Below are 13,591 nucleotides of genomic sequence, written 5' to 3'. Positions count from 1 at the left end.
GCAGGAGATTGTCATCAGCAAAAGGGCGGGTCTTTGGGGACTGTGGCAAGGGCTGCTGTTGATAGGCTGGCGCTACGGCAATTGGGGGTGCGATTGACAGCTGCTGGCGGTGATCGGGCAGTCGATTGGTGGCTTTGGTGGCGCTTGTTATTTTCAGCGTTGGTCAGGCGGGCGAGTGATTTTAGGCACCCCTCCAAAAAAAAGCTCAAAAACTGTGGGCAATCCTCCCCCCGAAATACTCAACAACTCTGAGCGATCTCTCCCCATTTTCTCAATGAGTCCCCCAAAATAGGGGGCATCTTATAAACAGGAGCGTGTTATACACGGGAAAATACGATCGTTGCTTCCAGTTGGGGGTTGGGCGGACACACCTTCAAAACCTGGACCCAACAAGTGTGGAATATAGCACTTAAGTGGTGCTTAAACTCATCATCAGAGGATGTAAGAGGAAGAAAAAAGAAAGATTGGCTTGACTCCATATGTTCTCGATTTACTTCGTTTATTACCAATAATATTGTAATTTAGCAGCCATTATGGAGAAATTATCTTAATGATTTAGATTGAAGTGTGCCCTGTGGATGTGAGCTTAATCTGTAATGTAAAAAATTTTCTGAGCTTGCTTTGATGCTCACAAGACTTAACATCTGTTGTAAGACGACACTTTATGGTTTGGTAAAAAGGTAAAGGTAGAGGGACCCCTGACCATTAAGTCCAGTCGCAGATGACTCTGGGGTTGTGGCGCTCATCTCGCTTTATCGGACGAGGGAGCCAGCGTACAGCTTCCGGGTCATGTGGCCAGCATGACTAAGCCGCTTCTGGCAAACCAGAGCAGTGCACGGAAACGCTGTTTATCTTCCCGCCAGAGCGGTACCTATTTATCTACTTGCACTTTGCCGTGCTTTTGAACTGCTAGGTTGGCAGGAGCTGGGACCGAGCAACAGGAGCTCACTCCATCGCGGGGATTCAAACCGCCGACCTTCTGATTGGCAAGCCCTAGGCTCTGTGGTTTAACCCACAGCGCCACCCGTGTCCTATGGTTTGGTAATTGTTTTTAAAAATTTCGATCTGAGGAAGTCCGTTCCAGTGGCAAACGGTTCTTGCCACCAGAAAGTTATTCCCAAAGTTGAGATGGAATTTCCTTTCTTGTGAATCCATCACGTGAAACGGGATTCCAACTCAGCATTGGGACTGCCACTAAAAAGACCCTGTCACAGGTCAACGCCAGCTGGGCTCCACCAGCAGGACCTCCCCATTTTATTTTATTTTCATAAATTTTATTTCAGTCATCAAAAATTTACAAATACGCACCTTACCATCACATACTTCCAATACAAATACATATTAGTCTTCCCTCTCCAACCCTTTTGTGGTTTCTTATCTCATTTAAATATTTAACACTGCATTTTTCCACTTTGTTCCATTTTAAAGTTATTCTACAATTAATCTTGATAATACTTTTAACTGCTTGATTTGAGTTGACCTTACTAATGACCTTACTTGCATGCCATGATTTTTCAAATATTCCACAAATGTTCTCCACTCTTTAATAAAAATAATAATAATTCCTCTTGGTTTCTTACCACACCCATTTATTTTGCCATTTTGGCATAATCCATCAATTTAATTTCTTGATTGGAACAAGATCCTCCTTCCACCTCAGGGCAAATACCATTCTGGCTGCGGAATACAAATTTTGGTTCCCCCAAAACGAGGTCTTGCAGGCATTCCAGGCCCGCTGATTGCCAGGGAAATTGCTTTTTAAATGTGCAGGGAAAGGAAATGATTTGTCTGACAGTCATTGTGATGCTAGGAGATTGGCAGGTGCTCACCTGCCAAACTTGGCTGGTGGAGGAGTTAAACATCTGGCTTCCCAGCCAAATCGGTTCCCTGCTCCGACTAGAGGGGATCTTGCCTCCCCTGTGCCGTGCATCCACCTCTGCCATAGAGCACACCTGGAGTTTAGAAGGAATGTGGGCAACCTTTTGTGGTGTTGGGCAAGCCGGGCATTGACATGCTAGCCCAGTGGTACCCAAAGTGGGCTATAGCAGCCCCTCAAGGGCAGCGGGACTACCTAGAAGGGGGCTAAGAGGCAGAGTACACTGAACTTTGGAACTCGCTTTCTCAAGAAGTCCCTAGATGGCTTTAAAAGAGGATTAGACAGATGTCCCAGTTTTAATCTCTTTTAGCATTTTAACTTCTTGTTATGTTTTAAACCAGGGTTCTTCGTTTTCTTGTTTTGTCTTTTTGTGATATGTTTTGACGTTGTTGTTTTTGGAATCGAGTGGTGTATAAATTTTATGAATGAACAAAATGAATGAAGGAATAATAGGTATCTGCTCTTGACTCTGAAAGGAGGCTGCCTCCTTCTGGCCAAGCCTTGGCATTACACTGAAGCAGCCGGCCAGGGTGCAGTGCCCTTCCTTTGCAGGACGGAATGGGCCCTGGTGTGGGTGCTGGCCGGCTGCAGGGCACGTGCCCTCCCATATGCTCAGCAGGAGCACGGCCAAGGTGGCCTAGGAGGTGACATCAGCAGCTGTGAGCCGAAAACCCCCAGGATCAAACCTCCCACCAACACAAGCTCACCAACCAAGTGCTGTTTTTCATCTCTCTCTCTCTCTCTCTCTCTCTCTCTCTCTCTCTCTCTCTCTCTCTCCTCTCCCTCTCCCTCTCCCTCTCCCTCTCCCTCTCCCTATCCCTATCCCTATCCCTATCCCTCTTCCTCCCTCATTGCCACTGTTCTCCAATATGGAGATGAGAATAATAGCTCCTCTTGGGAACTCCCTGCCTATTGAGATGGGGAAGCTATTTAACCCCTTCAAAACTCTCCAAAATGTACAAAACTGTCCCTAATATATGTTGGAGATGCGGAGAATCAGGTGGAACAATACTCCACATGTGGTGGGTTTGTAAAAAGTTCAAAACCTTCTGGAATGACACACACACGCAGTTTCAAATAATGTTAAATCCATCCTTCCAATCCCCAAAATCAGAATCCTTTTTATTGGGTATTACGGTTCAAAAGCACATCAAAGTGCAAGTAGATCAATAGGTACCGCTCCGGTGGGAAGGTAAACGGCGTTTCCGTGCGCTGCTCTGGTTCGCCAGAAGCGGCTTAGTCATGCTGGCCACATGACCCGGAAGCTGTACGCCGGCTCCCTCGGCCAGTAAAGCGAGATGAGCGTCCAACCCCAGAGTCGGCCACGACTGGACCTAATGGTCAGGGGTCCCTTTACCTTTACCTTTTTATGGTGCCAGATTTCCTCAATGCTTTCTCCCTTTTTCTCCTGTTTTTCCCCAGGAGTGGGTCCCTGGATGTTGAATCCAAGAAGCAAAGGTGAGTTCTTGTGGTCCAGCCGTTTGTCTCAAGACTGTCATGTTTGCGTCCCAGGGATGCCCCAAGCGATAGCTCCTTTGGCTTCTCTCGCAGAAACTCCGTTACAGGGAAGACTTTCCTGTCCATGTGCTTAGGAATCCTCCTATGGAACCCAAATCTGCCTCCCTCTGGCTTGGGCCCATTCCTCTTAGCTTCAGCTGAGCATTCCACCTCTTCTTTCTGACCTCCTTTTAAATAAGAATATAAATAGTGCTGCCTGGATCAGGCCAGTGGCTCATCTCTCACAACGGCCAACCAGCTGCCCCAATGGGAAAAAGCCCACAAGCAGGACTCAAGCACAAGAATTTTGTTATACAGTGGTACCTCTGGTTGCGAACGGGATCCATTCCAGAGGCCCGTTCGCAACATGAAAAGTGCGCAACCTGAAGCACTGTATCTGCGCAGGTGCATGGCGCCATTTGGCACTTGTGCACATGCACAAAGTGTGATTTAGTGCTTGTGCGCATGTGCGAGCAACGAAACACAGAAGTAACCCTTTCCAGTACTTCCGGATCGCCGCAGCACGCAACCTGAAAAAACATAACATGAAGCAAACGTAACATGAGGTATGACTGTACTATTTTAACTTTGGTTTGTTTAAAAGTTTTTCTTGTTTTTGTAAACCGTTTTGAGAGTTTTGGTGGGTTGTTTTTTTTTTTACAACCAAGCAGTGTATAAATTTTATGAAATAAAAATAATAGATCAAAATGAGATCAGCTCTCCCCTCCTGCGATTCAAAGCATCTGGTATTCAGAAGCACCGCTGCCTCCAGCTGTGGAAGCAGAGCCTAGCGCAGCAAATATCTGCAAACTCAACTCTTTTATCGTTTTAAAAGCATCACAGCACAACCCTATACATCTCCCATTGAATTTGGAAGGACTTAGAAAGTTTGCCTTTTGAAGAAGGGACTCAAGATGGTTTGTTTCTCTCAAAACCGCCTTTTCCAGGAGACAACTGGGAGGTTTCAGAGGGATGTTGTTGTTGTTTAGTCATTTAGTCATGTCTGACTCTTCGTGACCCCCTGGACCAGACCACGCCAGGCCCTCCTGTCTTCCACTGCCTCCCGCAGTTTGGTCCAACTCATGCTGGTAGCTTCGAGAACACTGTCCAACCATCTCGTCCTCTGTCATCCCCTTCTCCTTGTGCCCTCCATCTTTCCCAACATCAGGGTCTTTTCCAGGGAGTCTTCTCTTCTCATGAGGTGGCCAAAGTCTTGGAGCCTCAGCTTCAGGATCTGCCCTTCCAGTGAGCACTCGGGGCTGATTTCCTTCAGAATGAATAGGTTTGATCTTCTTGTAGTCCATGGGAGTCTCCTCCAGCACCAGAATTCAAAAGCATCCATTCTTCGGCGATCAGCCTTCTTTATGGTCCAGCTCTCACTTCCATACATCACGACTGGGAAAACCAGGGCTTGAACTATATGGACCTTTGTCGGCAAGGATGGTAGGCATTCTTTTTTCAGGCTGGCAGGACTAATGGATGATGACCCCTGCTTCCAATCCTTTCTTGGATGCTTCCCATTCCCATTTCCCTTCATCTTTTTCCCCACTGGGGCCTCCAGCAAAGGAAGACTTCCCATCTTGCAGCTGGGCTTGACTGCTCCTTCCTCTGTGCCCTCGGAGATTGCACGCCTCAGCCCAGCTGCTCCCACGATTCGCACGCGATCACCTCGCCTCGTAGCATCGCACGCCCAGAAGGATCCGTCTCGGTTTCCTTTCCCCGCTTGTGAGGCTCCTTGCAACCTGCTTACGACCTTCTGGGAATGCAAAAGCGTCTTGGCTCTGAGCCAGGAAACCCCTGGCGTGCAAGTTTACTCCAAGGCACACAAATCACGCTGGCAGGCAAGATTCCTGAACAATGGTGATGTCATTTCGGGGAAAGGGCTCCTGAAAACCCTTGCAGGCCTCATCGATGCTTCCAGTCAAGGGCTAAACTGGTTCTCCAGGCTTAGGTCCCAATGCAGAAGTATGCAAGGCTCTTCAGCACATTGGGCGCACAGAGGGTCGTGGTGCGCAATGATGGCTTTCAGTTTTTATCAGGCATTTATTATTATTATTATTATTATTATTATTATTATTATTATTATTATATTATACCACCCTATACCCGGGTGTCTCAGGGTGGTTCACATAAAAAGATCACAGTATATAAAATAAAAGCAATAGCCCAATATTACACCAACCCACCCCAAGAGCCACATTTTAAAAGGGTATGGTCAGGTCAACCAAAGGCCTGGTTAAAAAGGAACGTTTTTGCCTGGTGCCTAAAGGTGTGTAATGAAGGCATCCAAGGTTGCGGGACTCACTCTTTCTCTCTCTCTCTCTCTCTCTATATATATAATTAGTTTTTTAGCATATCATTTTCAACCGCTATTAAACATACTTTTCTATCTTGTGATCACAAGGTCTGAGTTGTTTCTTAGGAGACTATTGAGGGCTGTGTTCCCCCTCCACTGTAAATGCCTCTGAATGCCAACTGCTGGAAACTGCAGGAGGAGAAAAGCTCCTGTGCTCAGGTCCGGCTTTTGAGCATCTTATCCCCAGACACACACACACCGACACACACACACCGACACACACACACACACACACACACACACACACACACACACACTTGGTACTCTTCCCATACAAAATCTCTCACCTTCTGAAATGGTGGAACTCCTAACATGTGATTATTCTGACTGTGTAGATCCACACAGTGTAGATCCACACAGTCCACCAACCTGGTGCCCTCCAGATGTTTCAGGGATGCTGACTGGGGAGATGGAAACTGTAGCCCAAAACATCCAGGGAGCACTCGATTGGTAAAGGCAGGTGCAGATTGTCTCTTGGGGTGCAACCAGTTCTTGCATCATCACAATCGTGGCCATTAAGAGATTTGGGGAACTTGAAAACACAGGGATTTCTTTGTGCCCTGTTGAGTGGTCCTAGAAAAGCAGCTGTTTCATATATATATAGGTTTTTTTAACATATTTTTTCCAACAATCATATAACATAACTTCTTATCTTATACAATGTTTTAGACTTCCGTCAACACCTCTGATGATTTTCCATTTTTTATCACTTATTCTGCATTTCTTAATTTCTCTATTACTCTTAATTATCATTAACTAATAATTCTCCTCATAGTCTTTCTTGAAATATTTCAAATAGTCCTCCTTACAAAACTTCCTGCAGTCCTAGGAGCTTAATCTGTTCATTACAACTGCTTTTCAAATAGTTCGTGTAGATTTACTCCAGTCTTCTAAGAATCTTTGGTCCCGCAGGTTTCGAATCCTTCCTGTTAATTTTTCCAGTTCTGCATAGCCCATCAATTTCATCCGCCATTCTTTTGTTGATAATTCTTCTTGCTTCCATTTTTGTGCCAATAATATTCTTGCTGCCGAAAAGCAGCTGTTTCCTGCAGATTTCCCCCTCGTGGACTTGGCAGTTTTTATTTTTCTCCATTGCCATGCGCTGGGCTGCGGAAGGAGAGGGTTGCACAGTGGAGCTCACTGGTCAGATCACTGTCTTTGCCAAAGCCTTCCTATCCCCGCTTCTGTCTCTGGCCAGGTCTCTGCCCATTGTGGAGGGGCCCTGCATCCAGGATCCTGCCCACCCGTTCTCCTGCACCATCCACCAGTCCCTGTTCTGGACCGGCTACTGGATCAACGTGACGGAGGTGAATCCACTGGGCTCCAACTTTCGCCTCTTGAACGTCATCATGCAAGGCATCAGTAAGTCCTGCCCTTGGGGGGGGGGGAGGCACAGCAATGTCCTGGTTTTGCCGGAGCCATTTTCTTTGGCCCAGATAGAGTAGGCAGGGTGGAGTATTTCAAAGGCAGTTCTCTTCTTTCATTCCAGGAGCGATGCTTCTTCCAAACTATGTGCCCACCATCAGTCCAAAGCTGAGATCAGATAGGGTGGCGTTTCCAGGGCTGGCCGGCCAGTCTCAAGGAAAGGGCTTCCTATTGGTGTTTTGCAACTTTAACCTGTTGCAGGACCTTAGCCAGACCTTAGCAGAGCATGCGCAGAGTTCCAGAAAGCAATCAGTTACAGGCAGGATGGACGAAGCAGGAACCAGATGCTGCTACTAGTAACTTGGTTACTTAGAGGTGTTTATTATTTACAGCAGACTCTACAAGTTACAGTGGTACCTTGGGTTAAGAACTTAATTCGTTCCGGAGGTCCCTTCTTAACCTGAAACTGTTCTTAACCTGAAGCACCACTTTAGTTAATGGGGCCTCCTGCTGCCACTGCACCGTCGGAACATGATTTCTGTTCTCATCCTTAAGCAAAGTTCTTAACCCGAGGTACTATTTCTGAGTTAGCAGAGTCTGTAACCTGAAGTGTCTGTAACCTGAAGTGCCTGTAACCCGAGGTACCGTTGTACTATATACAAGAACAGATACAGATACGGATGTTTACTAGCTGTCTCTCAACAAACTCCAAACGACTCTCAGAACCCAGAACACCACACTATCCAGTCAGTAAGGTCATAAGTCATCATGCCTGTATGAGACTTCAACCAGTGGTAGAGCTGTATCCAAGGTCCAATAACTCCTCTCTGCTCAGTCATCCTTGGCTTTCGGCCAACTTCTAATTGCTTTGTGTGAAGCTGCACAGAATGGCACGTAGTCCAAATCCCAACACTGCCCACCTCCAGCGCTTGCAACACCCCTCTGCTTTGTCCCCCAGTCAAGCCAGACCCACCAGAGCATCTTCGGGTAGAGCCAGTGCCTTCAGTGCCCAACCGGCTGCAGGTGAGCTGGGAATACCCTTCCAGCTGGACCAAGGAGTTTCACTTCCTGCTCAAGTTCCGCCTGCGATACCGACCCGTCACCTCCACTTCCTGGGCTATGGTGAGTTGAGGGCAGCAGGAGCGGATGGAGCCCAGGGCTTATGCTCAGAAAGAGGAGTGTTGCCTGCCCGCTTCTGAAACTGTGGCTCAGCTGCCTGGCATTGGCCTGTTGTTGAATTATTATTTCATTGCTCTTGTTGTCTGCTGAATTTGCCAGTCCCATTACCTAGCAAAGGATCCAGGAGGACCCCCAAGCTACTCACCCAGTCCTTCAGAGGGAGGGTAACCCCATCAAGAGCAGGCGATCTCCCATCTATCTGGTCTCAGGAGCCCCCCACTAACAGTGGCTCAGTCTTATCTAGGTTGAGCATCAGACTGTTGGCTCTCATCCAGTCCGTCTCTGAGGCAATACAATGGTCCAGCACTTCCAATGCCTCACCTGCAGATGTAAAGGAGAAGCCAAGCTGGGTGTCATCAGCAACAATCTGTGTTGTATTTGTTAGCGTTGAATGCCAACATTGGTATCTTGGTCACAACAGCAATGTCCTTATGAATGTCCTTATTGCCAGAACTCCATTGTCCCATCACCTTCTCCTCCAAAAATATCTGGATTTAAATGCAAACTTCTGTTAACTAACAATAAAGTCTCCTTGATTCTTAGTATCTCTGTGAATCTTCACTGGCAGCTCTTTCCCCAAATTCCATGCAACATCTGTTTAGCCAGCTGTGCTCAGGGTTTTGTGGAAAGATTGTGAGCTTGTGAGTTTAGCACAACTAGATGGGCCGATGGTTTGCGTCTGTATTTATGAGGTTCTTATCAGGGCTTCCCTTCCAAGAAGACCGATCCTGGCGGACAGGATCTGCCCCAAGGTCATTTATCCACCGTCGCCAATCTTGAAGTATGTGTCCGCAGGGGCTCACGGCTCACAGATCTATGGCCTGCTGTTGGTTGGTGGCATGAGCTGAGAGCACCCCTCCCAAAAACAGAAACAAAAAAACTGCCCAACAGGATGCCACATTCTGGGAAGCAGAGAGTAGGGGTCTCATCCTGCACCTGCCCATTGTGTGTGTCCTGGATCTGCAGGTGGAGACGGCCAACGTGTCCGAGGTGATAACAGACGCCTTCCTGGGCTTGCTGCATGTGGTCCAGGTGAGCGCAAAGGACTTCCTGGATGCTGGGAACTGGAGCGAGTGGACCCCTGAAGTGTGGGCCATGCCGGCCACTGGTAAGCAGCCCTCACAGCTGGGGGGGGCATGTGCCTTGTTTGAAGGAGGTGCTTTGCAAGGGGGTTCCAAGCACGTACCATAACCTCACGTTTGTGCAAATGCAGTGGTACCTCTGGTTGCGAACGGGATCCATTCCGGAGGCCCGTTCACGACATGAAAAGAGCGCAACCCGCAGCAGCGCGTCTGCGCATGCACAGGTTGTGATTTGCTGCTTCTGCGCATGTGCGTGATGTCATTTTGCACTTCTGCGCATGCACGAGCAGCGAAACCCGGAATTAACCCTTTCCGGTACTTCTGGGTCGCCGTGGGACGTAACCTGAAAGAACGTCACATGAAGTGGACGTAACATGAGGTATGACTGTAAAGTGGATTAAAACACGAGGACTCATCCACACTTAGCTTTTGCTCTGCACTTTCTTGACTCAGGTCCACACTTTCCTGGTCTGTGTCTGTGCATTTGTTTGTTTGTTTGTTTGTTTGTTTGCCTGCCTCAGTGCTTTCCCCAGGAAAACCCATTCTTTAACACAAAATCGAAACAAACAGCAATTTGGGATTTCTGCATATATATTTTCCATGGTAAAGAGTGGGTTTTCGTGAGGAAAGCAACAAGGCAAAAAAAAAGTTTTTTTAATGCTTGGACATGGAGCTTTGAAGTGCAGACCCGCACCTAGAAAAGCAACACGAAAGGAAGTCAGGGTGTGTCCTGAATTGCTACATTTCCACTTTAAAAGGAAAAAGAATAGGACTTTTTACTGTTTGGAAAGTGACAGAGAAATGCGTTGAAAAGCGTGGGGTGAATGATTGACTTAATGGAAAGGTACATCAACACCCTGCAAACAAATCAGGAAGGATGCAGGAGGAGTAAACAGTGTGGTGCAGTGGTTAGAGGGTCTGACTTGGACCTGGGTTCAAATCCTGACTTGGCCAAGAAGCTTTTACCGGGTGACCTTGGGCCAAGCACTGCCTTTCACCCTAACCTACCTCACTGGGTCGCTGTGTGGGTTAAATGAGGAGAGGGAGAGCCATGATTCTGCCATCTCCCTCTTTCCCCTAAAATGCCTGCTCTCTTTCCCCAGGACAAACTTTGGTGCCCAGCGAGACAGCCACTGCAGCCATCAAGGCAGAAAGCCCAGCGGAAGAGCCTTCTCTTGCCCCCAACAATGGGCCCATTGGTAGGTCTCTCATTCTCAGCCCCACACAGAGAAAGGGGGAGACGGGCACCATCCAATCTCAAGCTCTTTCAATTTGTCTGGAGATTTTGCCGCTGCAATTTAAAAATATATATATATATTAACAATTTCAACATACAAAACATCAGAATGTATCATCTTCATTATTTTTCCCCTTCCCCCCACCTCACCAACAAACCCTCCCCCCCCAAGACTTCCCTCAGCTCCTCTCTGATTTCTCAACACATATTGTTCTCTGCATACTGTGAAATTGTATCTATCCTTATCATCTAGTATATTAACCATCAATAGATTTGTGTATGTTTATTCAAAACCTGCCAAGGAGTCCAGTTCATTTGTTGTCTTTTTAGGTAGTTTGTAAAAAGTTCCCATTCTTCTTTGAAGTCACAGTTGTCCATATCTCGCAGTTTGTATGTCAGTTTAGCCAGTTCTGCATAGTTCATCAATTTCTCTTGCCCCTGTTCTTTTCTCGGGAGTTCCTCATTCTTCCATCCTTGTGCTATCATGACTCTTGCAGCATACACAAACAGATTCTTTATTTTCCTTGGCAGGTCTTGTCCTACAATCCCTAACAAAAATGCTTCTGGTTTTTTTTTACAAATGTCATTTTAAATATTTTCTTCAATTCATTATATATCATTTCCCAAATTTTTAAAATTTCTCTACATTCCCACCACATATGATAAAAATTCCCTTCCTTTTCTTTACATTTCCAACATGCATTTGACCCGGTTTTATACATTTTTGCTATCTGTACTGGTGTTATATACCATCTATACATCATTTTCATATAATTTTCTTTTAAAAGAGAAGGCGCTGCAATTTTTTGTGGGCTTCATGGGACGGGACAAAAACCCTCCCCAGGACTTGGGGGGGGGGCATTATCTGACCTTTAAATGCAAAGGGGCTGAGCTCAGGGATGGGGCTGATATTTCCTTATGCCCAAAGGCTGCTCTCTGCAACCCAACTGTGTTCATGAAAAAGAAGACCCCCGGGAAGGTCAGTGCCCAAAGGGGCCTCATCCCCAGAGAGTGCTCTGTGCCAGGAGGACAGGCCAGCAGCCAGGGGAGGGGAGAGGGGAGTAAGAGAGAGAGAGAAAGAAAACTTCCAACATTCCGCTTTTTTGCATGTCCACAAATTCTAGTGTTATCCATTCATTCATTCAATTTATATAGCGCCCTTTGAACAAAGACCTCAGGGCAGCGTACAACGTTTGTTGTTGTTGTTTAGTCGTGTCCACCTCTTCATGACCCCCTGGACCAGAGCACGCCAGGCCCTCCTATCTTCTACTGCCTCCCGCAGTTTGGTCAAACTCATGCTGGTAGCTTCAAGAACACTGTCCCACCATCTCGTCCTCTGTCGTCCCCTTCTCCTTGTGCCCTCCATCTTTCCCACCATCAGGGTCTTTTCCAGGGAGTCTTCTCTTCTCATGAGGTGGCCAAAGTATTGGAGCCTCAGCTTCAGGATCTGTCCTTCCAGTGAGCACTCAGGGCTGATTTCCTTCAGAATGGACAGGTTTGATCTTGCAGTCCATGGGACTCTCCAGAGTCTCCTCCAGCACCAGAATTCAAAAAGCACAATAATAAAAACATAATAATGCACAGCATAATCATAAAATCATAACAACAGTCTCCGCCCCAATTTAACAGGCCATCGGTTATTTAAGAGCCGAAGGGTAAAGAGCAATGTCTGGTGCCTAAAGACACGCAATGGTGGCGCCAGGTGAGCCTCTCTGTTAGGAGAGAGTCAGGAAAACTTGGCCCTCTCCACTTTCCCTAGGCCAGGCACTGTTTATGAACTTCCATTGCATTGTCTTTGGGTGTGAACTGTGTCCTGTAAGGGTCCCCCTGGCCTCTCTGGACCCATCCTGCTCACCAAAGACCCTGGACTTTGCCCTGGGCACCCTGGGCAGAGGAACACCCTGCTTTGAAGCAGATCCATGATCCTGGCCCATTCACCCTTCGGTCCTGTGTTTGCTGTCCAGACTCTTAATTCTGAGACCATTGAACCCACCTGCTATGGACAGTGGTGGTTCTGGCTTCGTTCCAGTCCAGCCATTCAAGACAGGGCTGCTTCTCAGACCTCAGCCTCTCCATGGGGTCCTGGTAGATAACATTGCAGGATCAGGCATTTGTAGGTCTTGCCCTGGACTTGGGCAGTGATGGAGGGCACGTCCTTTACAGAGGCCGCCCGCAAAGTCTCTCCTTGTGCTGGGCCCGGGGGTAACCCATCAAACGCGGTCCAGGTCCGGTCCCGAATCCAAGGGTTCTGCTAGGAGTCAGTCCGACAGGGTCAAGGCAGGACACGAGGCAGGAAACCAGGCAAGGACAGGTACAGGATCTCAGGCAGGATCTAGCATATAGCAGTGTTGCTCCCGCAACCTGGGGCGGGGTCCGACAGCCTTTTATCTTTGTCGGGGTAGTGGCCGGTCCTGATCCCCCAGCGACTCACCTCCCTGTTTCGCCCGAGGGCGAGCACTCCTCCTGCGAGTACTCAGGTCTCTCCTTCTCTCAGACCTGAGTCTCTGCAGCTCAGGAGACGTCGGTGGGTTACTAGACCCAGGGGCCGCTTCAGCCTCCCCTGACCCAACCGGTAGTGGAGCAGCTGTATGTGATGGCCCAGCTGGAGGCAACGAGGTCATCCCCGCATCTGGAGTCAGGGCAGGATCAGGCCCCTGACTCGGCCCAGCTGGTGCTTGTTGCAGGGGAACCTGTGCAGACTGGGGCTCTTCAGGATCAGGCCCCAGACTTGGTTCAGATGCTGCCTGAGGCAAAGGATGCGGTGCAGACTGAGTCCCCTCTGGTTCCGAGTCCAAGCCCGAGTCCCAGGCCATCACACCCCTTTCCCTTCTGCCCCTAACAGGCCATAGCGACCCCACGGAGAAGGTGGCGGTTCTGGTGTCGCTGGGCGTCTTTGCCTTCTTCGTCCTGGCGGTGATTCTGGTCTTCGCCTTTCTGATGTGGTAAGTGTGATTTCACCCTCCCTTCTCCCCAGAGGGGATGAGGCCCCTTCCTCTCCA

At 48.1% G+C, this 13,591-nt stretch overlaps 1 protein-coding gene across 4 annotated transcripts in view; it reads left to right on the top strand.

Moving 5' to 3' along the window:
• Nucleotides 1-13,591, top strand: part of IL11RA (interleukin 11 receptor subunit alpha) — a 152,729-nt gene that overhangs the window by 128,985 nt on the left and 10,153 nt on the right. For all 4 annotated transcript variants that reach the window (XM_080973597.1, XM_080973594.1, XM_080973596.1 and 1 more), the window contains 6 exons: nucleotides 3,299-3,334; nucleotides 6,928-7,091; nucleotides 8,053-8,216; nucleotides 9,240-9,381; nucleotides 10,459-10,554; nucleotides 13,435-13,534. In XM_080973597.1, coding sequence (XP_080829723.1) covers nucleotides 3,299-3,334; nucleotides 6,928-7,091; nucleotides 8,053-8,216; nucleotides 9,240-9,381; nucleotides 10,459-10,554; nucleotides 13,435-13,534 — 702 coding nt within the window. The remainder of the gene's footprint in view (nucleotides 1-3,298; nucleotides 3,335-6,927; nucleotides 7,092-8,052; nucleotides 8,217-9,239; nucleotides 9,382-10,458; nucleotides 10,555-13,434; nucleotides 13,535-13,591) is intronic.

This window comes from Podarcis pityusensis (assembly GCF_964106645.2).
Source record: "Podarcis pityusensis genome assembly, chromosome: 11".
Lineage (NCBI taxonomy): Eukaryota > Metazoa > Chordata > Lepidosauria > Squamata > Lacertidae > Podarcis > Podarcis pityusensis.
Note: the sequence above shows the minus strand (reverse complement) of the source record. Positions and strands in the feature narration are given on the sequence as shown.